The sequence below is a fragment of the Malassezia vespertilionis genome, chromosome 5, assembly GCF_029542925.1.
Source record: "Malassezia vespertilionis chromosome 5, complete sequence".
In the NCBI taxonomy this organism is placed as follows: Eukaryota; Fungi; Basidiomycota; class Malasseziomycetes; order Malasseziales; family Malasseziaceae; genus Malassezia; species Malassezia vespertilionis.
This window is the reverse complement of record NC_079251.1, coordinates 349,534-375,408: the sequence shown is the minus strand read 5'-3', so window position 1 is coordinate 375,408 and position 25,875 is coordinate 349,534. Positions and strand designations below refer to the sequence as shown.

At 56.3% G+C, this 25,875-nt stretch overlaps 13 protein-coding genes across 13 annotated transcripts; 7 read left to right on the top strand and 6 right to left on the bottom strand.

The window, feature by feature from the left end:
* Positions 1-23: 23 nt before the first annotated feature.
* Positions 24-956, bottom strand: CWC24 (N-terminal methionine N(alpha)-acetyltransferase NatE; the record flags this gene model as incomplete). Its single annotated transcript, XM_056207449.1, has 1 exon — positions 24-956. The coding sequence occupies one exon, from the start codon at positions 954-956 to the stop codon at positions 24-26; it is 933 nt and encodes a 310-aa protein (XP_056063424.1).
* An 88-nt stretch (positions 957-1,044) lies between these two features.
* ADE6 (phosphoribosylformylglycinamidine synthase) lies at positions 1,045-5,217 on the top strand (the record flags this gene model as incomplete). The annotated part of the gene is made up of 1 exon (XM_056207448.1): positions 1,045-5,217. One exon carries the CDS (start codon positions 1,045-1,047, stop codon positions 5,215-5,217), a length of 4,173 nt encoding a protein of 1,390 aa, XP_056063423.1.
* A 14-nt stretch (positions 5,218-5,231) lies between these two features.
* On the bottom strand, positions 5,232-7,112 carry ADA2 (Transcriptional adapter ada2; the record flags this gene model as incomplete). The annotated part of the gene is made up of 1 exon (XM_056207447.1): positions 5,232-7,112. One exon carries the CDS (start codon positions 7,110-7,112, stop codon positions 5,232-5,234), a length of 1,881 nt encoding a protein of 626 aa, XP_056063422.1.
* A 111-nt stretch (positions 7,113-7,223) lies between these two features.
* Positions 7,224-7,997, top strand: MVES1_002620 (uncharacterized protein; the record flags this gene model as incomplete). Its single annotated transcript, XM_056207446.1, has 2 exons — positions 7,224-7,286; positions 7,320-7,997. The coding sequence occupies 2 exons, from the start codon at positions 7,224-7,226 to the stop codon at positions 7,995-7,997; spliced, it is 741 nt and encodes a 246-aa protein (XP_056063421.1).
* Positions 7,998-8,192: 195 nt separating this feature from the next.
* MVES1_002619 (uncharacterized protein) lies at positions 8,193-8,745 on the bottom strand (the record flags this gene model as incomplete). Its single annotated transcript, XM_056207445.1, has 2 exons — positions 8,193-8,467; positions 8,520-8,745. The coding sequence occupies 2 exons, from the start codon at positions 8,743-8,745 to the stop codon at positions 8,193-8,195; spliced, it is 501 nt and encodes a 166-aa protein (XP_056063420.1).
* Positions 8,746-9,142: 397 nt separating this feature from the next.
* Positions 9,143-10,750, top strand: MVES1_002618 (uncharacterized protein; the record flags this gene model as incomplete). Its single annotated transcript, XM_056207444.1, has 1 exon — positions 9,143-10,750. One exon carries the CDS (start codon positions 9,143-9,145, stop codon positions 10,748-10,750), a length of 1,608 nt encoding a protein of 535 aa, XP_056063419.1.
* A 94-nt stretch (positions 10,751-10,844) lies between these two features.
* On the bottom strand, positions 10,845-12,098 carry MVES1_002617 (protein S-acyltransferase; the record flags this gene model as incomplete). The annotated part of the gene is made up of 1 exon (XM_056207443.1): positions 10,845-12,098. The coding sequence occupies one exon, from the start codon at positions 12,096-12,098 to the stop codon at positions 10,845-10,847; it is 1,254 nt and encodes a 417-aa protein (XP_056063418.1).
* A 416-nt stretch (positions 12,099-12,514) lies between these two features.
* On the top strand, positions 12,515-14,423 carry MVES1_002616 (uncharacterized protein; the record flags this gene model as incomplete). The annotated part of the gene is made up of 5 exons (XM_056207442.1): positions 12,515-12,648; positions 12,682-12,787; positions 12,962-13,272; positions 13,302-13,365; positions 13,395-14,423. 5 exons carry the CDS (start codon positions 12,515-12,517, stop codon positions 14,421-14,423), a joined length of 1,644 nt encoding a protein of 547 aa, XP_056063417.1.
* Positions 14,424-14,616: 193 nt separating this feature from the next.
* On the top strand, positions 14,617-16,173 carry MVES1_002615 (uncharacterized protein; the record flags this gene model as incomplete). The annotated part of the gene is made up of 1 exon (XM_056207441.1): positions 14,617-16,173. One exon carries the CDS (start codon positions 14,617-14,619, stop codon positions 16,171-16,173), a length of 1,557 nt encoding a protein of 518 aa, XP_056063416.1.
* A 21-nt stretch (positions 16,174-16,194) lies between these two features.
* On the bottom strand, positions 16,195-18,027 carry lsb6 (1-phosphatidylinositol 4-kinase; the record flags this gene model as incomplete). Its single annotated transcript, XM_056207440.1, has 1 exon — positions 16,195-18,027. The coding sequence occupies one exon, from the start codon at positions 18,025-18,027 to the stop codon at positions 16,195-16,197; it is 1,833 nt and encodes a 610-aa protein (XP_056063415.1).
* Positions 18,028-18,112: 85 nt separating this feature from the next.
* MgPP2CL-1 (protein-serine/threonine phosphatase) lies at positions 18,113-20,460 on the top strand (the record flags this gene model as incomplete). Its single annotated transcript, XM_056207439.1, has 3 exons — positions 18,113-19,276; positions 19,485-19,494; positions 19,541-20,460. 3 exons carry the CDS (start codon positions 18,113-18,115, stop codon positions 20,458-20,460), a joined length of 2,094 nt encoding a protein of 697 aa, XP_056063414.1.
* Positions 20,461-20,793: 333 nt separating this feature from the next.
* Positions 20,794-22,230, top strand: MVES1_002612 (uncharacterized protein; the record flags this gene model as incomplete). Its single annotated transcript, XM_056207438.1, has 2 exons — positions 20,794-20,799; positions 21,259-22,230. The coding sequence occupies 2 exons, from the start codon at positions 20,794-20,796 to the stop codon at positions 22,228-22,230; spliced, it is 978 nt and encodes a 325-aa protein (XP_056063413.1).
* Positions 22,231-22,322: 92 nt separating this feature from the next.
* GWT1 (Glucosaminyl phosphatidylinositol (GlcN-PI) nositol acylation protein) lies at positions 22,323-25,826 on the bottom strand (the record flags this gene model as incomplete). The annotated part of the gene is made up of 9 exons (XM_056207437.1): positions 22,323-23,434; positions 23,473-23,596; positions 23,622-23,786; positions 23,814-23,971; positions 23,997-24,881; positions 25,010-25,359; positions 25,388-25,613; positions 25,648-25,663; positions 25,791-25,826. 9 exons carry the CDS (start codon positions 25,824-25,826, stop codon positions 22,323-22,325), a joined length of 3,072 nt encoding a protein of 1,023 aa, XP_056063412.1.
* Positions 25,827-25,875: the final 49 nt, after the last annotated feature.

Here is a 25,875-nt window from a genome sequence, read left to right as displayed (position 1 = left end):
ATATCCCTCTTACTCTACATTGGTCATTCCCCGACCACGACTCCATCCAAGATCTGCTCCTCTTCGCTCTCGCTATCCATGCCGTGCTGCCTGCGCTTCTCTCGGCGGTCTTGCGTACGATGCATATGGCGCTTGTTCATGCGATGCAGGATCTTGGATGCAGCGTTGAACAGGCCGTGCGTTTTCGCGCCGCATGCAAAGCACTTTGGTGTCTTGGTGTAGCGCTGGATGGCACATTTTGCACAGAAATAGTGGCCACAGAGCGTCACGACGGGCTCCTCGAACGGCTGTCGGCAGAGCAGGCAGGCAAATGGCACGTCTTCCTCGACCTCCTCGTCGAGTCCTTGGCCAAACGTGCCGGCGCGTGCATCGGCAGCTTCTTCGACGCTATCCATCTGCCACCCCGCAAGGTAGTCGCTGCGGTCGTGCAAAAACTTGCACGTATCGCCGAAGCCACAGTACCCCGTCTCTTTATAGTCTTTGCACACGTCCGGCTGGTAGTCCACGACAGTGATGGTGCGCACATTGGTCGGCGCGCGGATCGGGCCCTTGGCCTTGAACTTTGCCGAGGAACCGTCATCGCGCTCCTCTGTATACTTGCTGTAGCTCGACATGCCTCGGTACTTGCCGTCGTCATTGCTTGCCTTCGATTTGGATTCGCCAAGCTCGCGTGTAAATTCCGTCTCCAGGTCCCAGTCAGTATGCCGTGTGCTATCGCGCTGGTTCTGGTTGTCGTTCATCGCCGATCCGCTCGCACTTGCCGCGGCATGGACCGTGCGTGCGCCGAACCGATCCAACGGGCGCGCTTCTGCGCCTACGTCGACGCGCTTTTTTTTCGTGACGACGGCAGAAGACAGCTTCTCTGCAGACGCCTCTTCCTCTAGCGCGCCCGTATCCCGCTTCCGCACATTTCGCGCGCCCGCACGCGATTTCTTCTTAAACACGACATCGGTCATCGTGTGGCGTCGCGGCGTTGGGCCACTGCGCGGCCCTGCGCGTGACTAATGTACTGGACTGCTGACTCAGCAATTTTTCGGTCCCACCATGTCCGTACCCACGATGGAAGACAAGGTGCCGGTGCATTGCACTACGCTGCTAGGCCCATCGGTCTCTCTGGGAGCCAAGCGCAAGCAGCTGCTTGAACTGATCCAGATACAAGTCCCGAAAGTCACCTCTGTCGACGGCATCTTTCTCCACCTTGTAGTGGCGCAAACGCCAGCAGCACTCGCCGAGCTCAAAGATCCAAGCAGCGCGACACGCAAGAAGCTAGACACACTGCTTGACTATGGCGACCACATTGAGCTTTCCGACACGCGCCGCATCGTGGGAGAAGCGGTGCAAGGAAAGCCCGACACCACCGCTTTTGTGCTCTTTGTCGAGCCGCGCCCCGGCAACTTTACGCCCTGGTCGTCCAAAGCGACCAACATTGCGCGCATCTGCGGCATGGGCGACAAGGTAAAGCGCCTTGAGCGTGCGGTTGCAATTGACCTGAACTTGAGCTCGCCGCTCTCGGACAACGAGCTTGAGCAGGTTAAGGACGTTTTGCACGACCGCATGACGCAAACTGTTGCCATGACGCCAACCAGCGAACGATACGAAGCGCTATTTTATGCCGGAGAGCCTGGCACACTGCGCACCGTCGACTTTGCTGCGGATGCTGCCGACGAGCACAGTTGGGACACCGCGCGTGCGCGTTTGGAAGACGCCAATGTCAAGTTTGGCCTTGCGCTTGCTCCTGACGAGATCGAATACTTGGTCGATGCCTTTGTGCGCGGCACCGAAAAAGACGCGCCGCTGAACCGCAACCCCACGGATGTCGAGCTTTTCATGTTTGCCCAAGTCAACTCGGAACACTGCCGCCACAAGATTTTCAATGCGGACTGGACCTTGGATGGCAAAATCATGCCCCACACCCTCTTTGACATGATCCGCAACACACACAAAAAGACGCCCGCACACACGCTGAGCGCATACTCTGACAATGCTGCGGTGCTCGAAGGCTCGCGAGGCATCCGCTTCGGCGCAAACCCAGACGCCTTGGACGTCGGCGAGAATGTTTGCCTTCGCAATGTCTTTGTAGGCCTCCAGGAAGACTTGCCGATCCTTGCCAAGGTCGAGACGCACAACCACCCCACCGCAATCTCGCCCTACCCCGGCGCCGCCACAGGCTCTGGCGGCGAGATCCGCGACGAGGGTGCCGTCGGCCGCGGCTCCAAGCCCAAGGCTGGCCTGGCAGGCTTCATGACCTCCAATCTGCACATTCCCGGCGCGCTGCAGCCGTGGGAGCGCGACGTTGGCCAGCCCTTCCACATTGCCAGCCCCCTTTCCATCATGCTCCAAGCGCCCATTGGCGCGGCCAACTTCAACAACGAGTTTGGCCGCCCCGCCCTCACTGGATTTTGGCGCACGTTTTGCCAGCGCGTCCCAACCGAGCACGGCGACGAGCTGCGTGGCTACCACAAGCCGATCATGCTTGCCGGCGGCCTCGGCAACGTGCGCCCGAAATACATTCACAAAGGCCAGATCCAGCCCGGCGACGCGCTCCTTGTTTTGGGCGGTCCTGGATACTTGATTGGCCTCGGCGGCGGCACTTCGTCCTCCATAGCCGGCGGCGGCTCTGACCGTGCGCTCCTGGATTTCGTCAGTGTCTCGCGCGAGAACCCCGAGATGCAGCGCCGGTGCCAGGAAGTGATTGATGCGTGCTGCACAGGCGACGAGAACCCCATAGTGAGCATCCACGACGTGGGCGCCGGCGGCCTCAGCAATGCGCTCCCCGAGATTGTCCACGATGCAGGCCTCGGCGCGACGTGCGAGATCCGCGACGTGCCGCTCGGCAACTCGAGCTTGAGTCCGCTGGCCATCTGGTGCAACGAGAGCCAGGAGCGCTACGTCTTGGCAGTACATCCCCACAACCTCGAAGCATTCCGCGCCATCGCCGAGCGTGAGCGGTGCCCTTTTGGCGTCGTTGGCCACGCGACCAAAGAGCCGGTGCTAGTCGTCACCGACCGCCACACCAACTCCGTGCCGATTGATTTGCCCATGTCGACGCTGTTTGGCAAGGTGCCCAAGATCAAGCAAGCAAGCACACACGTGAAGCGCAATCTTGTTCCGATTGACTGCTCGCTCCAGTCCTACGTCCGCGGCGACGACCGTGCAAGGCTCACGGATGCGATTGACCGCGTCTTACACCTCCCGTCGGTCGCATCCAAGTCGTTTCTCATCACGATCGGCGACCGCTGCGTCACTGGCTTGGTCGCTCGCGACCAAATGGTCGGGCCATGGCAAGTGCCCGTTGCCGACGTTGCAGTGACGCGCAGTGAGCCAGGCTTTGAGGTAAAGAGTGGCGAGGCCATGGCCACGGGCGAGCGTACGCCGCTGTCTCTTTTGAGCGGCGCAGCATCTGCGCGCATGGCCGTGGGCGAGTCGCTGACGAACCTCGCCGCTGCGTGCATCGAGACTCTAGACCAAGTCAAGCTCAGTGCTAACTGGATGTGTTCTGCAGGCTACGAGCACGACGGTGCGGTGCTCTACGACGCCGTCCAGGCCATCGGTCTCGGCCTCTGCCCCGCGCTGAATTTGTCGATCCCTGTTGGAAAAGACAGCATGAGCATGGGCTTGTCCTGGACGCAGGACGGCGAACGCCGTCAAGTCACGGCGCCAGTGAGTCCCATCATCACTGCGTTTGCTCCTGTCAAGGACGTGTCCAATGTCTGGACGCCAGAGCTGCGTCAGCTCCCAAAGAAGAGCGTCCTGCTCTTTATCGACCTGGCCAATGGCAAGCAGCGCCTCGGCGGCTCGGCACTGGCGCAAGTCTACGAACAGCTCGGCAGCGAGGCGCCGGATGTGGAAGATGCCGACCTTCTCCGCGCCTTTTTCCACAGCATGTCCACGCTCAAAGAGCTGCAGATCGGGAAGCGCGACGTCCCTGGGCTCGTGCATGCCTACCACGACCGCTCCGACGGTGGTTTGCTTGCCACCGTGCTGGAAATGGCATTTGCCGGCCGCGTCGGTGTCACGATGGACATCTCTGCACTGCACAAGCCCGGGACGCACCCTACTGCCGCCCTTTTTAACGAGGAGCTCGGCGCGGTGCTCCAAGTCCAGGAATCAGACATGCGCGCGATCCAAATGCTGCTCAGTACGTTTGGCGTGCCTGTGAGTGCACTGCATGTCATTGGCACCGTTCACGCACACCCCGACGACACGGTCCGGATCGTGTCGCACGGCGCGACACTCTACGAGAACTCGCGCGCAGCTTTGCAGCAGGCATGGGCGGGCGTTTCGTACAAGATGCAATCTTTGCGCGATAACCCCGAGCTCTCCAAGGAGGAGTATGCCCTGATTCAGGAACAGCCGGGCGGCAAAGCGACGCTGCACTACGACCTTACCTTTACGCCGGGCGATAATGTGCTACCCCTGGCGCTCGAGCGCCCCAGGTTTTCTCAGCCCCGCGTCGCGATCCTCCGCGAAGAGGGCGTGAATGGCCAGACCGAGATGGCATATGCGTTTGCCCGAGCCGGGTTCTGCACCATCGACGTGCACATGACCGATTTGCTCAGCGGGCGCGTGCATCTCGACGCTTTCGTTGGCTTTGCCGCCGCCGGTGGCTTTTCCTACGGCGATGTCCTTGGCGCTGGCCGCGGCTGGGCCAACAGCATTCTCTTCTCCGACAAGATCCGCGCCGAGTTCGAGGCGTTTTTCCAGCGCCCCAAGACGTTTGCGCTGGGCGTCTGCAACGGCTGCCAAATGCTCTCGGTCCTTGCCCGCGAAGGGCTGTGTTCCGGCGCAGGGCGCCACCTGCCCAAGTTCTCGCCCAACGAGAGCGGCCGATTCGAAGCGCGCTTCACCCAAGTCGAGATTTCCCCCTCCAAATGCATCTTTTTCCAGGGCATGCAAGGAAGTACGATGCCGATTCCCGTCGCGCATGGCGACGGCCGCACGACGTTCGACTCGGAGGCAGCGTACCAGCAGTGCGAGCGAGACGGGCTGGTGGCGATGCGCTACACTGACAAGCACTATCCACTCAACCCTAATGGCTCGACGGGCAACATTGCCGCCATCACTGCGCTCGATGGCCGCGTCCTGATGGTCATGCCCCATCCCGAGCGTGCAATTGCCTCCGAAGCGCTCTCCTGGGCGCCGTCCGAAGCACACAAGTGGAACGGGCATGCGCCTTGGTTCCGGATGTTTGAGAATGCAAGAAAGTTTGTGGAGTAACACCAGCATAGGATCTATAGGCTACGCTTGGTTGGGGTATCAGACGCTTCGGTCGGTGTCGCGCTCGGCGACGTGCGCAACATGGGCGTGAACGAGTGCGGGGTTTCTTGCGGCCAGTCGTGCGCGCTTTTTACAGCATGCAAGTAGCCGTGGTGCAGAAAAAAGTCGTACAAGCGCTGCAGTTTTCGCGGGGAAATGGGGCTGATCCGCTGGCAGTACTCGAGCGTGAGCGCCTTGTTGTGGGCAAAGCTGTAGGTAAGCAGCGCTGTTTTCAGCATGAGGTACGGCTGGGGGAGGATGTGCAGCGCAGAGCACAGTTGCTGCTCGGGGAGCGAGAGTAGCTGTATGCCGGGCGCAGAGGCAAAGGAAAATGCATCGTCTTTGGCGTGCGCTTCTTCCATCGTCGACACACCCCGCTCGCGGTGCCGTGCACGGCCGTGCCCGGTGCCGAGGGTATTCAGCGCAGAGATGCTGCCTTCGGTGGCCTCTAGCTGGCGCTTGGTGCGTTCGGCGGCCTCTTTGTCGTACTGCGCTGCCTCGGCAAAGGTCGTTATGCCCATGCGGCGGTAGTGCTGCAGCTGGCGAACAGTGCGCTTCAGGGCTTCCTCGTAGCACAGGTGGCGGTAGAAATCCTCAAAGTCATTTGCGGTCTGCATGGTCGCAAAGTGCTTTATGCGCGCGAGCAAATCGCGCTCTTCCTTGGGGCGCCGCCGCTCGGCGCCAATGTTGCGGCGGTAGTCGACCAAGTTGCGCTCGAATAAAAAGTGCTTTTTCTGCGCGCGCCGCTCGAGCTGTTCATCGTACATGTCTAGGACAGCAAGCTTGAGCTCCAGGTCCATGGGATCTTCGTCCCAGTCGGGCGCGCGGTCGTCTGTCTGCTCCGCTGCTTTTTCTTCCTGCTCGGACAAGACGCCTGATTTCTTCGCGCCGGCCTCGCCGTCGGCCTCGCCTGTGTTCGCCGCGTCCGCTGCTTGTGGCTCCTGGGCTTCAGCCAGCGTCTCTGCGACCTCTTCTTGGCTCGGCTGGGTCACAGGGCCTCCGCGCCCACTCGCTTCCATCCTTGCATGCCCTTGTGTGGCGCCTTGGGCGCCCAGCGCATCGTACTCATTGGGCATCTGATCGCCGCCGAAGCTGTACACGCGGCCAAACTCCATATCCTTGACCAGATGTTCTGCATCCTGCTCATACTCTTGCTCAAACTCCAGACGCCCGGGCATGAAGCCTGCCAGTTCGCTGTGCGATGTCGGCGCAGAAACGAGCGGCTTGGCGGGCGGCTTCGGCGGGACAAACGCCGCCTGCATCTCGCGCAAACGCTCGATTCGCTCGCAGCGCTCGCGCTGGAAATCCTCGATCGGTATATCGTACGCAAACGTCAAATCAGGGCCCATGACGGGCAGCCGCTCCTCACCGCACCGCTGCTTTTCTTGGGGGTGCGCAGCGCGCCATTGCAGCACAGCATCGGCGGCGCGTTGATCTCCAGAAGGAAGACCGTTCTTTCCTTCAATGTATACATTTATAAAATGGCGTTCCACCTCTTCTTTTGTCCGGTTGCCGATGTGGTCGGCAACGTCTGCCCAGTTGCCCACACCATACAGTTGGCAGCCGTCAATTAGTAGTAGCTCCTCATCGACGCCCCAGTCGCGACAAAATATGGGCTGCGAATGCTGCTCAATCACGCGGTAGTCGTGGTACGCTTTGTGGCTGCCGACCTGCGCGCCGGTGCAAAAGCATGTGCCGCACAGATCAAAATCTTTGCATCCACCAGCGCATCGAATGCGCACAGTAAGCGTAATATCGGCGCCGCACACATCACAATGATAACGCACGCCAGGCTCTGCCGTAGACCGGTCCTGGTTCGGCTGCACTGGCCGGGGCTTGCGGTGGCTTACTGTCATCCAAGCCACTCCAGGCGCTGAGATTGTGTCTGGGCGCGCGCGACAAGGAGTCGCATCACGTGATTCACGTGCGTACTTTTTGTGCGTGTGCAGCCGCAGCGTAGTACGACCATGGCGCACCGCAGTAACTTTGGCACGGAGCAGGATAAGGATAATTGCTCTTTTTATCTAAAGGTGCGTGCGGCGATATGAAACGACTGACTGTAGATTGGTGCTTGCCGCCACGGCGAGCGGTGCTCAAGGAAGCATATACACCCCATTTCTTCTCGCACGATCCTTCTGTCGAACGTGTACCAAAACCCACGCCACACCGATCCGCAATGTCCGCTTTCGGATGAAGAGCTGCAACAGCAGTTTGACGACTTTTATACCGACTTTTTTGCAGAACTGTGTCTTTATGGCGAGTTGTGCGAGATGCACGTATGCGACAATGTCGGCGACCACCTGATCGGCAATGTTTACGCACGCTACGAGACAGAGGAGGATGCGCAACGCGCGGTGGACCGCCTGAATAATCGCTGGTTCAATGAGCGGCCTCTTTTTGCAGAGTTGTCGCCAGTAAGCGATTTTCGCGAGGCGCGATGCCGCCAGAATGAAACCAATGAATGCAATCGCGGCGGTCTGTGCAACTTTATGCATTTGCGTCTTCCGAGCCCAGCGCTCGCACGGGAACTGAATCACCAGCTGGCTGTCGAGAACAGGGCGCAACGGCTAGAGCGCCAAGCGCGCAACGATTTCTACCGCTTGGGCTGGAAGGACCGCAACGCGGCACTCGAGGCGGACGCTTCGCGTTTTCACGCCGATCTTGGCGCAAATTTGAACGCACCCGACTGGCGCAACGGGCCAAGCGGCGGCGACTGGCATACAGAGGCGACGCCGGCATAGCTCAGCATGTACTTGTAAATGGCATAGATAGCGTTACTTGTTGGTATATTACACTACAATGCAGCACGATGACGATGCCGCGTGTCGGCTCGTGGGGTCAATGGCGTTGGACGTAGTTGCTAGTGTTGCTTGCTCGCCGTGGTGCGCAAGAATGCGCTCAGAGACGGCACTAAATACTTCCAGTACATTCTGTGGTTAGATAGCAGCAGCACGCACCTCGCCCGTTTTAGCGCTGGTCTCACGGTACAAAAGTCTGGAGTCAGCAGTGGCGCGCACGCACCCATGCTCATTTGCAAAACCCATCGCTTCGGCGAGCGATACGGCGCGCTCATCTGTGGCGCAATCGGTCATATTGCCTACAAGCGCAATCGATACATTCTCTTGTGCTTGCTCGCGCACATCGCGCAGCCAAACAGGGATGTGCTCAAATGTGGCGCGCTCTGTCACGTCGAAAACAATAAGACACCCAGCTGCGCCTTTGTAATAAGATCGCGTGATCTGGTGTGAGGGGCATCGCTGTACGTACACTCCGAAACTGTTCGCTCCCAGCTGTATCCCAAATCTGCAGCTTCAAACGCTCTCCCGAACCAAGTTCGACAATGTGCGATCCAAATTCAATGCCGATCGTCGTATCGGAATCGACAAGAAATCGATCTTCCGTGAGACGCACAAGCAAAGAAGATTTTCCGACCGACGTATCGCCGATGATGATAAACTTTAATATATAATCCCACGCAGGGCCCACCATGACGTCTCGGCCCAGCGGCGGGCGCAGGCGCGTGGGTATTGTGGAGGGTTATGGAGGTGTGTGCTTTAAAACGAGCTTCCTGGGACCGTACGCGGAGCACCAATGTTTTGTGCAGTCGAAACGGCCATGCACAGGAACTGCGCCGAAGATGCACCCCAGGCGCCTTATCTTTTAATAACACACCTTCCCCAAGCAGAAGCCGGTTGCACAAAGTCGGTTGTACAAATGACATTTGGGCACCCATAATTTAACTTTGGGGTCTCTTGTCTGATTGGCCGCGCCAATATTTAAGGTCATGGCCGCAAATCCCAGTCCCAAATTGTTTCTCGCTGGGGGATGCGGAGATGGACTAGTATATAATACGCTGCCGCAGGGCGCTCTGCTCTGTATCCACGCTATGGGTATGAATCGCGTCTTTAAAAAAGATCCAACGCATGGGCTTTTTCGCATCCCGACGAAAGAGGAGCGCATCAAGCTCCGCGCAGGAGCGCCTTTGAACCCTCTTAAAGTCTTGTGCATTCCTGGTCTGATGGAATGGCTGTGGTTTTTGGGCGGGCTTTTTGCATGGATCATGGATGCATACGATTTTTTCTCTGTGTCCATGAGTGTCACAAAGCTGGTGACTACCTTCTTTCCCACTATTCGGGACGGCACACCCGAATACGATGATAAAGTGAAACAGGTCAATTACTCTATTATGCTAACCCTCCTCTTCCGCCCTTTGGGTGCCGTGATTTTCGGTATTTTGGCAGACCGACTGGGACGCCGCTGGATCCTTTCTGTAAATTTGCTTATTGTTGCGGCACTGTCGATCGGCACTGCCTATTGTGAACAGTACGGCTCATTCTTGGGCGTACGCTGTATTTTCGGAATCGGCATGGGCGGTATCTGGGGAATGGCAACGGCGACAGCGCTGGAAAATATGAAACCTGCTGCGCGAGGCCTTTTTTCCGGCATACTCCAGCAAGGCTATGCGATGGGCTACTTGATTGCCGCCGGTGTGAATTTGGGTTGGGCCAACAAAACCATGTATCAGGGCGAAGAAGGCAACTGGCGCGTGCTCTTTTATCTCGGTGCTGGCCTGTCGTTGGCCGCTGCAATTGTACGCGCACTGCTTCCAGAAAGCCCCATATTCATTGAGCAGCAGCGTCTTCGAAAGTTGCAGCCGGTCGCAAAGAACCCCGCGCTTCACTTTTTAAAGGAATTGGGTCAAATGCTCAAGAAGGAGTGGATGATGTGCATTTACGCCGTTTTGCTCATGACCGGCTTCAACTTTTTCAGTCATTCCTCGCAGGATTTGTACCCTACCATGTTACAGAAAGCTAAGCTTTTGACTGCCGACCAATCGTCGACGGCGACCATCATTTCAAACTGTGGTGCCATTACAGGGGGGCTCATTGCCGGCTACGTATCCCAGTACACGGGCCGTCGAATTGCTATGATCATCTTTATTATTATTGGCGGTGCAATGGTCCCAGCTTGGATTCTGCCCGACTCTTTTGGGGGTCTCGCTGCAGGCGGATTCTTTGTTCAAGTCGGCGTCCAAGGCGCTTGGGGTGTCATTCCCGTGTACTTGACCGAAATTTCCCCGGCGGCATTCCGTGCGACGTTCCCGGGAGTCGCATACCAACTGGGCAACATGGCCAGCTCTGCCTCGTCTACCATTGAAACGACGGGCGGCAACAACATCCGCATTCCCGATCCAAAACACCCCGGCGAGACGATTGCGGATACTGCCACAGTAAGTGCCATCCTGCTTGGATGTGTAGCAGGATACCTGCTGATTCTCGTCGTGTTTGGTGTCGAAAGTGACCGAGAGATCAAGGTGTGTGATGATGATCCCCACGCCAAGAGTGCGAATGAAGTGCTACTTCGTCGTGAGATGAATGACATTGAAGCTGCGGCCAATGGCCCAAACCCAGAATTGGCGTATGTGAACGATAAAGAATTGTACGAACATGTCAATGGTGTTCCCATTTCGGATACGAAGAAGGAGATTGCGTAACACCAATGCATGTATACCCGATGTATATTTTGCTCTTTGTAGACCAATTTCGCTTATTTTACGACCAAGGCAATAAGGATATGAATACAAGACGTTATGCATCTTCATCGTCCGTGAACTCTTCCTCCACCTTAATTCCAGTATGTCGTCCGTGCATACCAGCGTGCTTGGCCCAGTGCCATCCGTCCGAGTAGGGGCGTACATGCATCGGCAGAAAAAGGGTATAATACTTGTACATCATGCCTGGACCCACATTAAAGAAAAGCTGCAAGTTCCGGATCCTGCCCAAATCATACACATTGGCAAATGTCTCGTTGCGCTCCTTGGCAATTTTGCGGTACTGCGCATTGTCCTGGCTCTCCACACTGGTCTGCCCATGGGCGACCAGCCAAACGTGCCAAGAAGCGAGAATGAAGACAACAACGCTCATCACCGCTGCTTTTACATATATTAGCAAAAAGACTAGGCGAGGCGCGTACGCAAAATCCCACGCTATTTTTCTGGAAACGGCAGCGCGCGCAATAGGCCAGCCGGCAATGCCCATGAAACCGGCCCCAACGGAAAACCACAGCATGAAAAGAATAAAGTAGCGTTCGTTGCCCAAGCCCACACACTGATTAATCCACGGGCAGTGATGGTCGTACTTTAAAATACATGCGTTGCACGTGTTGCAGTGGTGCGCACGCTCTGGCTTTGGGGCAAGCACAGCATTGTCCGCATCATTACCCAGCCACGCACGCACTTCTTTCTCGCCTTCATCGTCCGCATCGTTAAACAGCTCCGGCGCGATGTCGGGATACAGCTGCGCTTCGTTGTATGCAAGCTCTGGCGTTGCGGCAATATCACGCTGAGCACACAGCAGCTGACTGCGGCGATTGTACTTTTCCGATTGGCGCAGCTCCGGCGGAAGACACAGCACCGCCTCTGTCAAGGGGATTGTCTTGCATTTCTTGCAGAAACGGAAATGCACAGTGAGGTCCATACCGACGGGCGGCGGTGGCGGTGACGTTTTTAGTCGCGCCTTGATGCGCTCGTGTATCGAATAGTGAGGCGTGAAATCGTGCGGATGCACCAGGGGAAGCGACGTCTCTGCATCGTTTGATTCATACTCGTCGGAAACGCCCGAATGACGGTAAGCTGCATGTGCGACCTGTTCGCGCTTCTCTCGCCACCAGTATCCACTCCCAGGCCCGTATCGTCGCTCGTGATATACACCCGAAAGCCCCTCGAGAGTGGTTCCCGGTGGTACTTTGCACGCCATGTAATAGCTCCAGATCATCATGGTAATAATGTAAAAACTGCCGGCGGATACAAGGAGACACAGCAGAGCGGCGCGCGGCTCCAGCATGATACTTGAATAAGTAGCTCCAGTAAAACCAAGTAATAAATGCGCAGGGGACCTTGTGCTGAGCAGCCGCGCTAGGGGCTCTGGCAGCGTCAGGATGGACGGGAAAATCACCACAAAAAATAAGTATGCACCTGTACCGACAAGCACCACGTATATCGCGACAAATAATGGTCCAACCTTACCAACTATAACTTCTCCCGCGCGCTCTGCGCGGCGAAAGCCACGATTGACCAACGCAGCAAGCGCTTGCATTCAACACGAGGCGATAGCGTTACGGACAACTCGCGTGATTTGGTTCCAGATCCTTGCTTGCATCTCGGCCGACGCTGGTTCCGCTGTCCGTGGATCGCTGTGCGGTTTGTCTGCGCCGCCATGGCTCACTCACTCGAGGACTACCACCGCGTCCAAGTGCGTGCATGACGAGACTGACGCGACAGAATGAGTTTCTCACATACTTGCCATTGACCCCGGTAGTGCCGCTGAGCATGATGCCGCACATTGCGATTGGGTGTCTGGGAATTGCATTCCTGCTCACATTTTATTACACGACGTACGTATTGGCTTTGCGCTTTGCTAAATGCAGGCTGCCGCGTACCAAAATGACTGTTATGGAGCCGCTTGTCGCATTGGCTGCGAGTGCACTTGCCGGTGTCGGTGTTGTCGCTCTGTTTAACGCTGTTGGCGTCTACGTATAAAAGCCCCGTATCGCATGTGTGTATTGCTGTAGACCAAAAGCTGCTGTAAATGGGTGTGCATCGCGTCTTGTTAGGCGGCACTGCAAACGACCCCTGGGAAGGCAAGGCGCCATCTGCATTTCATGTGGAGGTGTTCGCTTTTCCTGTGACGATGCACGGCGACGCTAGGCAGAAATGGTACATCTCGATTTAGCACCGCCAGCGCCACCTACTACCTATGAAGAGCTTGCGCGAGAGCTTGATAGTATACCTCGATACCCTGTATATCCCGGCGTGCTGAGTGCGGACGCCATGCGACAGGCACAAGCGCGCTGCGCAATGGTCAAAAAAAGGCAAACCGACATGGCCGCACGAATGTGCCCCAATGACCACTCCGACATCGATGCAGCGTGGGAAAGGCGCAGGTCAAATTTGCATACACGAAACGTTTCTCCAGGGGCGTTGGATACAAGTGTGCCGCCTGCGTTTCATTTTGATACGTACGTACGCACCTCGTCTAACCTTGCAGCTATGACCAACTACCTCTGTATGCTCAGGCCGTACCTATCCAGGATCAAAATGCACTTGAGAACGTACGTATAGGAAACACGCTTAATACCAGGTGCCTATTGCGACGTACCCGATACCAAATAATGACGTGCGTGAAATGGTGGTACAGATTTCCGTTTATTCTCGGCGGCATGTAGCCCTGACACGCAAGACGCGCGGTCTTTCTAGTGTTATGCCCGATACACTAGGACAGCCTTTGACCGACGATATTGATGACGGGCTGGTGCTCTCGCAAAAAATCGAGTGCTCGACGGACCAAACACTGGAAGCGTTGGCAAATGCAATCGTGTGTCGCAACAGGGAGATTCCCGAGCGCGTTGGCTGGGAAGGGGACGTGGAAGCGATTAAGCAAGGGGATGCGCCAATACAGATTCAAGGCCACTGGACCGGTGCGCACGAAATTTCCAGCATAGGCGCAACAATCCAGTATCCATTGTATACGGGCGCGATGTTGCAAACAGATACGTGTATGCTCTTGGACGGCTTCCTGTACGGCAAACTGGACCCGGCGCTCCATGGGTCATACGTGCGTGCTTTGCTCGACAAGCAAGACGCGGGTGTGCATTTATTTCCGTACCCTGTCGTGTATGGCAACACGCTGAGCAATGTCCGCATTCGCGACTTGCCGCATATCGTATTCGGCCAGCCGCATTGGATGCTGCACATGGGCGATTGTGAGCACATATTCACGATGGATTGGGTTCGCCGCATGCAGCCAAAGGAGCCGATTTTTTCGTACACGACCTATTTGCAGCGCTGGGCACAAACCCCGCTTGCGCGACAGTACTTTTCGCCCAAAAAGCTCGTTGTTCGCAACGAGAAAGGCGCACTTCCATGCGAAATATGTGGAGGGATGCGCGAGGCGGCAGTCGCGGTGCTGGGCGGCGATGCGGTACAGATTGTGCATGGAGAGCGCACGCGTTTGGACGGAACTGCACAAATGGTGACACTCTGCTGTGAACCATGTTTTCGTGCAGCGACAGGGACAGATTTATCGTTCCCATACGGCGGAGAGAATGGCGCGCGATCAGATGCGCCGTGGACAATTATGCCATTGCTTCATTCAAAGCGAGTTGAATAAGCTATAGCGATACAACGATGGTTGCGCTATTGCTTAGTCCACAGGAACCTCTGGCAGAGAACTGCTTGCCGCCTTCAGCCTCTATATCCGGCTTCTTTTATTGACACGCTAGTCGCAGCGTCCCACGTGGAAGAAGACCGACTTTCTTACATTCTAATTATACCTAGTGCCCTCTTGTAGCTTCACGCCGCGCATGCTTCGATGGACGCCCGTGCTGGTCCGAGCGAGTGTTTCTTGGCGGCACTATAGCACGGCGGCTGCACCGCACACAGATATCGAGGAATTATTACAGCGGCTCGGTGCACATTCAAAGCAAAGCAATGCTTTTGGGACGCTGCGCGACTGCGTGCGGCTGAAACAATGTTTGCAAGCGCCCAACGTCGAGCAAGCATTAACAAAGCGCGTCCGAGATGCAGTCCATGATGCATTGCTACGCGTATTTGCATCGCAAGGAATGCTTCCCGAATCGTTGGCCGTCTTGGACGATATAGCAATGTGCGGCGAAAAGGTAGGTCTTTCGGCCTATAATTGGGCACTGCAGGCCGCTGCTGTCGCGGGAAACGTGCCGGAGATGCTCGCCATCGTAAAAAAGATGGCGCATGAATTTTCCACGCCGACTCACACAATCCTATCGCCTGCCGCTCAGGCATCCTTTACCCCAACCACCTATACCCGTTTGCTGCAGTACTGTGCGGCGACAAAAAACAGTGAGTATGCACTCCTTCTCGTCTCTACGGCATTCCATGCAGGAATGAGTTTGGAGCACGAAGCACAAAAGCACGTTTTGCAATGTATGTACGAAACGCAGCAGCCCGCGCTTGCCTACGATCTCGCGCTTCGCTTCGAAGCCAGTCCTATATCCCCTCCCAAGTCACTTTGGATGGAGGTATTGCGCATTGCGGCAGAGCTCGACTATGCGCCGGCGCTTCCCGATGCATGGTCGCGCTGTATGCGCGCCGATATCATTCCCGACGAAGGTCTTGTGCTCTACATCCTTCTCACTGCGGCGCGTGCAGGACAAGGCAAATTCGCGAACAGCGTTCTCGACGCCATTCCGCGCCTTTTTCCAGGTACGCGCGTCAAGGAGTGGCATTTTGTGCCTGTGCTGGACGCATTTTGTCGCACACATGCATTCGCAGACGCTGTTTCCGTGCTGGGCCGTATGCAGCGACAAGGCGTGAGCGTGGGCACCAAAGCCGCTGCGAAACTTACGACACATTCGGCAGCAGACGAGCAGGCGCTGCTCAAAGCGGAGCAGGCGCTTTTAGCGCACGACACGATTCCTGTTGCGGCTCTCAACGCCATTCTTTACGCCGCGGCGGAACTGGCGGCGTTGCCCGTCGCACTAAGAATATGGGATGCTTTGGTATGTACGGAACGAGCCACGCCCGATGTAGATACACACAACGCTCTCCTTCTTTGCTGTATTCCTGCGCACGATGTGCGTACTGGCGAACATGTTTGGACGAGCTTGCACACCCGCCAACTGGAACCTTCTCCGTCGACGTACGAACGCATGGCGCGTTTGTATTTGACACAACCGGACTATGAACGTGCATTTGCCCTGCTCGAAGAAGTAAAGCAACGGGGCCATATCCCTTCGCGCCGTACCTACGCTAGCATGGTGTGGACTTGTATTCAGCGCGAGGATGACCGCTGGCGCGGCCTCCTGGCGGAAATGCAAGAAGCGCAGTACGATCCAGGAGATCGGCTTCGCGAGGCGATTGCATTACAGGAAACATCCACATAGAGTACGGTAGATGGAATGGTATCATGTGGACCATGTACTGTGCGTGTCGGGGACCAAATGCTCCACCAAGACGGGCATTGACCCCTGAGGGACGGATGACGGATGGTTTGGCGTGTGCATGGACTGTGATGCGATATGCACTGCACCGTAGCCTGTCAAAGGCCTTTCGCGCTGCGGTTGTATGCGACGCTTCTGTGTATCTTCCAATGCGCTCTTTGCCACGCGATCAGCCAGCGCGCTGATCCGCTCCACAACGTCAATTGCGCGTGGTTCTGACTCGGGGCTCCTCCCGAGATGCTCGGTAGAAAGAGAGTGTGGTGCATGCATTTCTTGCGACAGGTCGCTGTCCATCGATGCGCCATGTTTCATATCCATCGCTTCCAAGCCCTGTGTCGCATCAACCGTATGCGCCGAGCTTGCCGGCGCAAGCTCTGCAGCGCTGTGCAGTCGAAGCTCAGAGGGTGTCAACATATGCACCGATTGGCGGACCAGGCGCTTGGGATACGCACACAGCTGCATGGGCCCATCTTCTTTGTTCTGCAAGCACTGGACAATGGTATGACCTTGGCCCCGCATCACTTCCATCTGACGCTCAAACGTGCGGAGGTGGAAATGCGCGTCTTGGGAGAAAATGCGCGCAAGTCCTTCGGTGGTCTTTTGCCACCACGCTGGGCTGCACAGCTTCGGAAGAAAGAGGCGCCGCGTCTCGTCAGAAAATGGGAGGCCAATAATACTGGTCGGGAGAAACAGCCACCCGTACGGATAGTCGCGCAGGCCATGTGGGTGCCGGTGCGGAAATGCGAGCGAGTTATCAATGGCACCGATTGTGATAGAACTCTCGCCGGGGCGTGGATGCTCGTTGACGTAAATCATAAAGTTGTCCAAGCCACGATCGGTGTTCCGCATGAGAAAGTCGAGAATGACCAGCTTCTCAAGCTCGTGGCGGAAATCGTTCCAGCGGCGCTCGGTCCACACAAACGTTTCTGTGGTCTGTGATCTGGACATGGGCTTCGTCGTAGGATACGCCGTGTGTGCGTCTGTGTGTACCGCCGAACCTTGATCCGCAACGTGCGAACTCCCATACGGACCCCTGCCATACCGGCACAGCAAAAGGCGCTTGAGACCAATGAAACACATGCGCAAACGCGCGCGTTCCTTACGCCGACTCAGTCGGTGTGCGCGGTTTTCCGCTTCCAAATCGTCCACAAGCAAATCGCGGGGGCGGCCCGGGAGCGAGTGTTTTTGCAAAAACTCGCTTGCATTCACGTATCCATCCAAAAAGCGCTGCAGAGAACCAATCTTGACGGGCAAGGGTATGTGATTGCGTTCCCAGCGTTTTTTATCGCTGTACAGATAATGGAACGATGGGCTCGAGAACCCAACGAGCCTTGTCGTGGGCACCAGCGTTAGGCCGAGCCGGTCATTCAAGTAGGAGGCACCCACCTCGGACAAGTACGAAAAATTCGGAATCAAACACGGCCGGCCCATTGCCCACCACAGGTACTTGCGTAAAAAGATGCGCTTGGGGTTCAAGTTTCCGTACGGCTCTTCGTCCATGGGCTTGAACACGCCTGCGATTTGCATCCCACTCTCTTCGCGAGTCCACACAACATAGGAGCCGCTAGAGCCCAGGGAGATCATGCGCGGCTGCACACCGTCGGCAATCGTCGCACGCACATTGTCCACCATGTCGTAAAATGAAACATCGTCCACAGCATCGATCTCATCGGTCTCAGAGCTTCCCCCATGGCCCTCTATCGGCTCAAACACACTAATCACATATTCCGGGGATACGGCGTGCAAATTCCGCGTGCGCGCATCTCCTCTTCGCTGCACCAGCGGCGTACTTTCCATCGGCATGGGCAAGCCGGAGCGCCCACCATTTTGCACGTGCACTTAATTTTTGCCGCATCGACCTCCTTCTCCGCATTGCTGGGCGATGGATGCGTCGGGTCTGTTCGCCCCACCGCCGCAGTACCTCGACAACGATGACTACACATTCACGCATGGACTTGCACCGCAGTCGTATACAACACTACTGGCGACTCCATTGGACCCCAGGGCCGTGAGCCATAAAGCAAATGTCGACCAGCGCCGGCGCCATGTGCGGCGCTTGTATGATCTTTTGCAGCTCACGATTTTGCGCAACGACAAGCAGCGTGCGGCGCGGTGTCTATATCTGTTGCTGCGTATGCGCGAATGGCGCCCTGTGGAGCTCTGGAAGTTCGGGCTCAAGGTCGCGGCGATGCCTGACGCACTCGAAAGTCACAGGCCGCTCGCCTACTTGCAGCAGATTTCGCGTACACGCACAGAATTGCGCCCGTATGTATTGCCATTCCTTGTGCGGGAGCTTGTGTTTGTGCAGCGGTACGAGGACGCGTTGGAAGAGATCACGAGTGTCATTTCCGTATACCCTTATCGCCATATACCACAGCTGCACACCTACCTAGGCTTGCTCACCCTCTATATCGGGGCGAGTCGACACCCAGCAGATGCGCAATTGACCGCGTCCCCGTCCCTGCTGGTCCCAAGCTTGCTTTCGCTGCACGTAGCACCGCAGGTGCGACGAATGGCGCTGCACCACTTTGAGAATGCAATCAAAGTCGCGCCCCGTTATACGGCACTCCAGACTCACGTCTTCTCGCAGCGTGTCCGATCCAATGCACGGCGCACAGCGCGTCTCGAAAAACTGGCAAAGGACTATCGCGCACGGTGCTGGGCAAGTTTGCGCGATAGCGGCTGGGTATTTCGCGATGGAGATACTACAGCGTCGGCGACAGAGACTATGCAGCAGCACAGTCCCGAGCCCAGTGCATCATACACAGACGATATGGTGCGCCAGCTTCCCGACGCGAGCTACTTTTCTATGGACTCTGACATAGAGGGCGATTTTGAGCCAGAGACCGGGCCTAATTACCCTGACGCTATCGTCTTGGGCGCCGAGCTTCCGCCTGACTTGAATCGACCACACACGCCTACGTCCGACGCGGAAGACGAGCCACTGAGCCCCGAGCTTCTGCCCGCCATGACAGACACAGCGCCGCGTCTGCTGCTGCCTGCTTGCACATGGGCAGTGCACGTGGCCACTATGTATCTACGCATGGTACGTGCAATGACGCAGCAATTTACCGCAGCTCTCCACATGCCACGAGCGCAACGGTGTAGCCAACGGCGCACGTCATAGGAGATAGTTTTTTTAGTGCCAGGACCGGTGACAATCCACGTGGCGTTTTTACGCGCGCGTGGCTCAAAGCGCGTGGCTCAAAGCTCGCTTGGCAACGTTGATAGCCGCGCGAGTGGCGGAATGGCAGATCCAGGGTCGTATGTATAATGGGTCAGTAATTTTTAACTTTCAGCATGGTGACAGGGCCGTCGCCAGCGTCTATTGCGGGTGGTGTTTCCAAATTCGCGGGCGACGAACTGACGTTGACGGCCACTGTTGGCGTCGCCGAGGATCGAAACTCGCGGTGGCGACGGTCTATGGAAGACGCACATGCGTTTGACTTGGAATTTAACGGCGTGCAAGGCCAGAACTTTTTTGCTATTTTTGACGGGCACGCTGGCAAATTTGCAGCCGAATGGAGCAGCAAACATTTGGCGCAAATTCTCGCCGGGGAGCTCGACACGCATCCGTCGATGGATGTGCGCGAGGTGCTGAAAAACACGTTTGAGAAGGCGGACGCAAAGCTGGAAACAGCCTCAGAGGTGGCCGGGATGCACAGTGGATGCACCGCAGTTGCATCTTTGCTACGTTACGAGGAATGCGGTGAGGCGGGATCTAGCCGCCGCCGTGTGTTGTACTCTGCCAATGTTGGCGATGCACGCACTGTACTGTGCCGTGCTGGCAAAGCAGTCCGCCTCACTTATGACCATAAAGGATCCGATGCGCAAGAGGTGAAGCGCATTACGGACAAAGGCGGGTTCCTCCTGAATAACCGTGTCAACGGTACGATCTTACGTCTACTCATATCAGGTGTGCTTGCCGTCACCCGCTCGCTTGGCGATTTCTCTATGAAAGAATTCGTCGTAGGCGCGCCATTCACCACTAGCATTGAGCTTAACGAGGACGACGCGTTTGTCATTATGGCTTGTGATGGCGTATGTACAGTCGGAAATTGCTCACCGCAGCTTTGGGATGTGGTCGATGACCAGACTGCCGTTGACCTAATTGCCGATACTCACGACCCCCAAGCGGCTGCAGAACAGCTGCTTAATCATGCATTGGACAATTTTAGCACGGACAACACTACCGTGATGGTCATACGGATCCGTCCGCAAACTGTGTAATCCATATTTTGCTCTACTTTCGTTTATCTTAGTGTATGCCCCTCGAGGCTCGCCAGACCTGCATGTGGAGGAAAGGCTATCACATGATTCTGACAACAAAGAGGGATGCGACAGCCAAGCGTGTGTCGTCACGATTCTGTCGTGCGCAACGCCACACGTACGGAGTGAACGTGTTAAATGCGTATCAGCACATAGGGGATTTGTCTCTGACTGTGTGCATGGCACGACATGGCGCTTGACCAACCTGCGTCACCTGGGCAGGGGCTGTGTTTCCAAAAGAGAGCAGTCCCCCCAAAGCTGCCCTTCTTTGCGGAGGAAACGTGTGCACCTGGCATGAAAGTAGGCGGGATGCCTGCACGGCGCGTATCTTTATTGACAGAGAAGATGCGACTGTCCTTACCTTTGCAAGCACCGAAATCGCCGGTGGGCGACACATGCAGCGGAATCTTGAAACACAGCCCTCAAGAAGCGCACAAAGACAACGAGAAGGAAAGCACAAAGCCGTGTGCGAAGACTCATTTTGCAGAGCCTGCCAAGCCAGTGCGTGAAAAAACGCGGAGCAAATCGCACGATACATACCCACACCTGCATCGAAACAATGCACGCCCCCGTTTGCCCAGCACAATGTCTTGCGAGCGCCGCCGGAGTATCTCGTTTGTGGAGCCGACTATCCAGAGGGGCAGAGCCCACTGTGCTACTTTTTCTGACTCCGAAGAAAGCGTCTCGGACAGGGACTCTGACGACGAGGCAAGCTTGGGTAGCGAACCAGACCAGGAGTCCACGTCTTGGCCGGTACAGGATAGGACGCTGACAGCGTCTCAGCCACTGGATACTTTTTTATTATCCGAGCGCAACGTACAGCTGCTCCGCCGTGGAAGTCTTGTTTTTGCCAAGAGCCCGTCAGAAGTGAAGGTCTCTCGTCTGCAGAGCGGATCGCACGCGCGAAGGCGCATGCTCATGTCTCCAGCATGCCTTTCCTCCACTTCGTCCTCCGCGACAAACTTGTTCGAATCGCAGCTGCACTCCTCAGCGTGTGGTTCCGACGAAATGCCCAGCAGCGGTTCGTTGAAGTCGAGCGTGGCAGCGTCGGACGAAGAACCGGTGCACCACCGCGGCTCTTTTCGCGTTTGCTCGCCGCATCTTGTCAAAGAACCATCTGTTAGGCACCGGAGCCTAAGCCCCATGCCTCTGTTCAACAATGCCGAGGAGTCCGAAGTCACAGAAGAGAGTGAAAATGAGTCGGGCTACTTGGATCCGTGCATGGTATGGGCGAACGAAAGTGTCAAGGAGAATGGTGCTGCTGAGGATGCCGCCGACGTGCGTGCCGTGATGGATGCGCCCATGCCTGTCCGCCATCGCTGCTCTTCAGGTGGAACACGTCGCCACACAATCCTGCATTCGCTTATGGCAACGGAACCGGATAAGTGCACTGCCATGGACCTTGCACACGCGACCGGGACCGATGAGCTGATTCTGGCCGCAGAGATGCTTCTGATGAACCAATCACCAGATACCCACGACACAGATGGTTTGAAGCCTGATTCAGACGATGGCAGAAGTGACGAGGATACAGACACTTTGCTGTATTCTGTCTGCAACGTGAAAGACGGTCCCAGTCCGCCACGGAGCCTCGCGTTCCGCAGAGAGTGCCGCACGCTGTCGTACACGAAGGGCAACATGCTGCATTCATTTGCCGCCCGTCAGCGCGCGCAAGATGGTACGGCGCACAGATCGGCGCACGATCCCTCTGCTTCACGCGCATCCAACTAGCCAACAAGCCTCTATGCTCCGTCCATCACGTCTTTTGCTTTGAATTCTTTTTATAGAAGTCATAGTTGCGTACAAACGTTTGTAACCTGCTGTTATATGGAAAAAGCGCTGTCCAACAGCAAGTCTACATCGAATTCTTCGGGCCGAGTATGGAACACTTTCAAGAGCTTGCAGCGCGTTTCTGCCGCTGTATCGATGCCAGGCACATCACTAAGGTGGTAGAAGCGTTGCATGCACATGACCAAAAGCTGTGCCTCGTCCTGCGTCATCATGGGCTGGCCTTCGCCGCCGCCAGGCATCTGGTGCTGAGACACTTCGCCGCGCAAAAGCACAATATCTTTTTCGTCGACAAAATCGGGGTACATGGACAAGATGAGCGACGGCTGTGCGTACTCTTGCCGCAACTTAAACTCTGCCAGCGGCGTGAAGAGCACAATGGAAGGCGGCGGCGCACTTGCTGACGCATGCTCGCTCCTTGGCAAAATAATCCACTGCATAAACTCCATTTCAAACGCATTCTCCGCGGGGCCGTCCTCGGTGCTGACGTGCCGTTTCGGCAAAGGGAGCACGAAGGATGGGAAACGCGCGCCATTCTCAAGCATCGCCGTGTACGTAGATGCCGAAATTACTGCGGATAGTTTGTCGTTCATCGTGTGGTACGCTGTCCAGAGCTTGCCAACCGCGTCGGGCTCCTCGTTCGCCATCTTGTCCACGTTCATGAAACTCGCCAGCGGCTTGAGGAGACTGCTGATCGCATTGCCATCCTTCAATTTACGCGCCTCTTTGTTTGCACGCATCGAACGAAGGCGGTCCTGCATCGCTTGGTCGCGCTCCTCGACCGACGCTGGCTTTGTGGAGCGCGTAGTTGTCGCTTGCGTTTGTACACGAAGCCTGCGTTCCACCGCCTCTTTAGCGGCAGCTTCGCGCTCTTTCGTAGCTTTCGCAGCAAGTTCCTCGGCGCTTTCAAGGCCTTGCTCTTTTGCTTTTGCCTCGAGCTTTTCGCGGTACTCTACGAGCTTCGCGTGCTTCTTCACCTCAAGGGTCAGACCCTGTGCAATGTAGTCGTCCAGGGTCGTGCGCGTGCTCGTCGCATACATGCGCACCGCTTGTATGTGCGCCGCACCGGACACAGGCGCCCGCACTGCGCCGGCGAGCCGCACAGCGTGGGACCACATCACTGGAGCAGAAAGCAACGCTCCGTGCACTACGACCTTTGTTTACTAAACCATTGAGGCCACACACGGTGTACCCAGGGAAAAAAGCCCACCACAAGGAGCAGGTAGGTGGCGAGGATCAGCGCAGCTGGAATAGCTGGCGTGTACATAGTATGCACAACAAGGTTCACAGCGCCAGTCACGACGTTTGCCTGCTGTTAGGTGATGTATACATACAAGAAGAAACACGCCCATGGCATGCCGGTTGGTATACGCAAACAGGACTGGCACTTGCCCAGCGCGCGTCCACTTCCACCGCTCAAAAAGTGTGCTTAGTGCGGCAAACCCAAGTAGGAATAGAGAATTGTACGCAGCATTCCATACGACGTATGCAAAATTTGCCTGGATAAGTGAAATACTGAGACGTACCAAACGACGACTGGGCGTCATGCCGAGGCAAACGCTGGCCATGTACACGCCCCAATATAGGATGGCACGAAGAGTCAGTGCGCGCAGTGTCTGTCGCGTATCTCTGCAAAAGACAATATTGCCGACGTCGAGGCCCAGGAGTGCAATTGCGATATACCCTGCTATAAGTGGGTTGCAACGTACCAGGCAAACTCGCGAGTCCTTCCTTGTTCAACGAAGCCCAACTTGCTGGGTCGCGCTCTGTCTGCAGCGCCCACTTACCAAGCTGCGTCTGATTAAGAGCAGCCTCGTGCATACCGGAGACGAGGAGACCTGCAACCACAGGAGCAAGCGGTGTGCCACGCTGGAAGATTTCTAGCGTAAGCATCAAGCATCCCATCGTGATGAAAAAGTTCCAGTGCACACCGTACTCTGTCACATGCTCGGGATAGTCGGTGCGTTTCACGAGCAAAACACGCGCAAAGCCAAGCAAAAAGAGCGGCACGGCGCGTTGGAGACGCTTGGCAAATGTGCTGCTATGCCCCCGGTGCAAAGACACGATCCCAAGTGAAAACACAAACGAGCCTACGCCCAAATCCATCAGACTCGTGCCCCAAGACTCTGTCTTGGCGAATGCGCGTGGGAATATGGGAAAATCAACCGCGAGGATACAGAGCACGGTCAGGAGCATGAGATAGACGCGATAAACGGTAAGGTACGACTTGCTATTGCAGTCCGGCGCAGAAGCATCGCCAATCTTGGGCGCAGGCATCGTCGCACACGCAATCGCAATGCAAATGCCAAGGACGGCGATGAGTACGCCCAGATGCGATGCCGCGGCTGTGCATCCAAGCGCGATGGGAAGCACCAGCGTCAGAAAATCCAGCGTGAGTGAACACCGCGCTACGTGACGGTGTAATGCCGCCCATAGAATATATGACAGGAGCGCGACACTCGAAAGGAGGTTGATGGTAAATACAGAGCTGCCAGCCTGGCCCGTGACCCATGCCTCTTTCTGTGTTTTGTATGCGTGCCACGCATTTTCATGCATGGTGGACGGAGCAAATCGCTGCCTGCGCGCGCGAAAATCTGGCGAACAGACACTTTTAATCACGGCAGAGCTTTATGGATGCTATGTCGCTTGAGTGTACCCTACAAAAAGACGCTTCCATTTAAAGGGGTTCTGCAGGTAAGTATCCTTACACGGGAAAACGTACCACGGATCAGCCTGTTGTACTTAAAGACGCGGTTCGCGACGCTCAGGTCCACGGAGCGGTCGCCAAGCGTGACAGAGAAGCCGCCAAGATAACCGGGGTTAATCCCGTACTCAAACTTGACCGACTTGCCCTCCTTGGCGTACTGCGAGCCCTTGAGCACCGACTCGAGCTTCGAGGTAAAGGACTTGTCCAAAGGCTGTTGTAAGCTAGCCATCGCACCACATACCTTGGCGCTCGTAACAAGGACCTTGACTTCGCCGCTGTGGGCACTAATTAAAGACATAAAGTCGTCAATGACCGCCTCGGACATGGAAAGACGGCCATTGTCCGAAAGCACCTCAAACAAGTTACTAGATGTTAGTGTTGATGGCAGCGTACCGGGTGATGGTGTCAGCGCCGCCCTTAGAGCCACTGAGAGCAGAAAGAATCTTTTCGCGCTCTTCAGGAGCAATAGTGGGGTTATTGAAAAAGGTGCGGAGTTTGGTAGCGTCGGCTGAATCGCCCTTGAGCACATCGTGGAAGATCTTCAGGTCGGTCTCGACCTTGTTGAGCGTCTTCTCACCCTTGGTCAGCGCAGCAACGTACGCAGCAGATGCGTATTTGCCTGTGGTCAACATGCGCTATTGCGCACAACGTACCCGAAATGCCGTCCAGCTGGATCGGAGGCTTTACAGCAGTCTGCGTCGCATAGCCACGAGTCTGCAAGAAAAAGGCGCAATCGCGCACATCGGTGGTTAGCATCCAATCCTCGCAAATCGTGCAATCGCACTCATCAACATACCTGCTTGAGCACACGGGGCAAAAGACGGAACGACATAGTGATAGTCCTGATGAGAGGGAGCGAACCGCACGCCCGTTGTATCGCC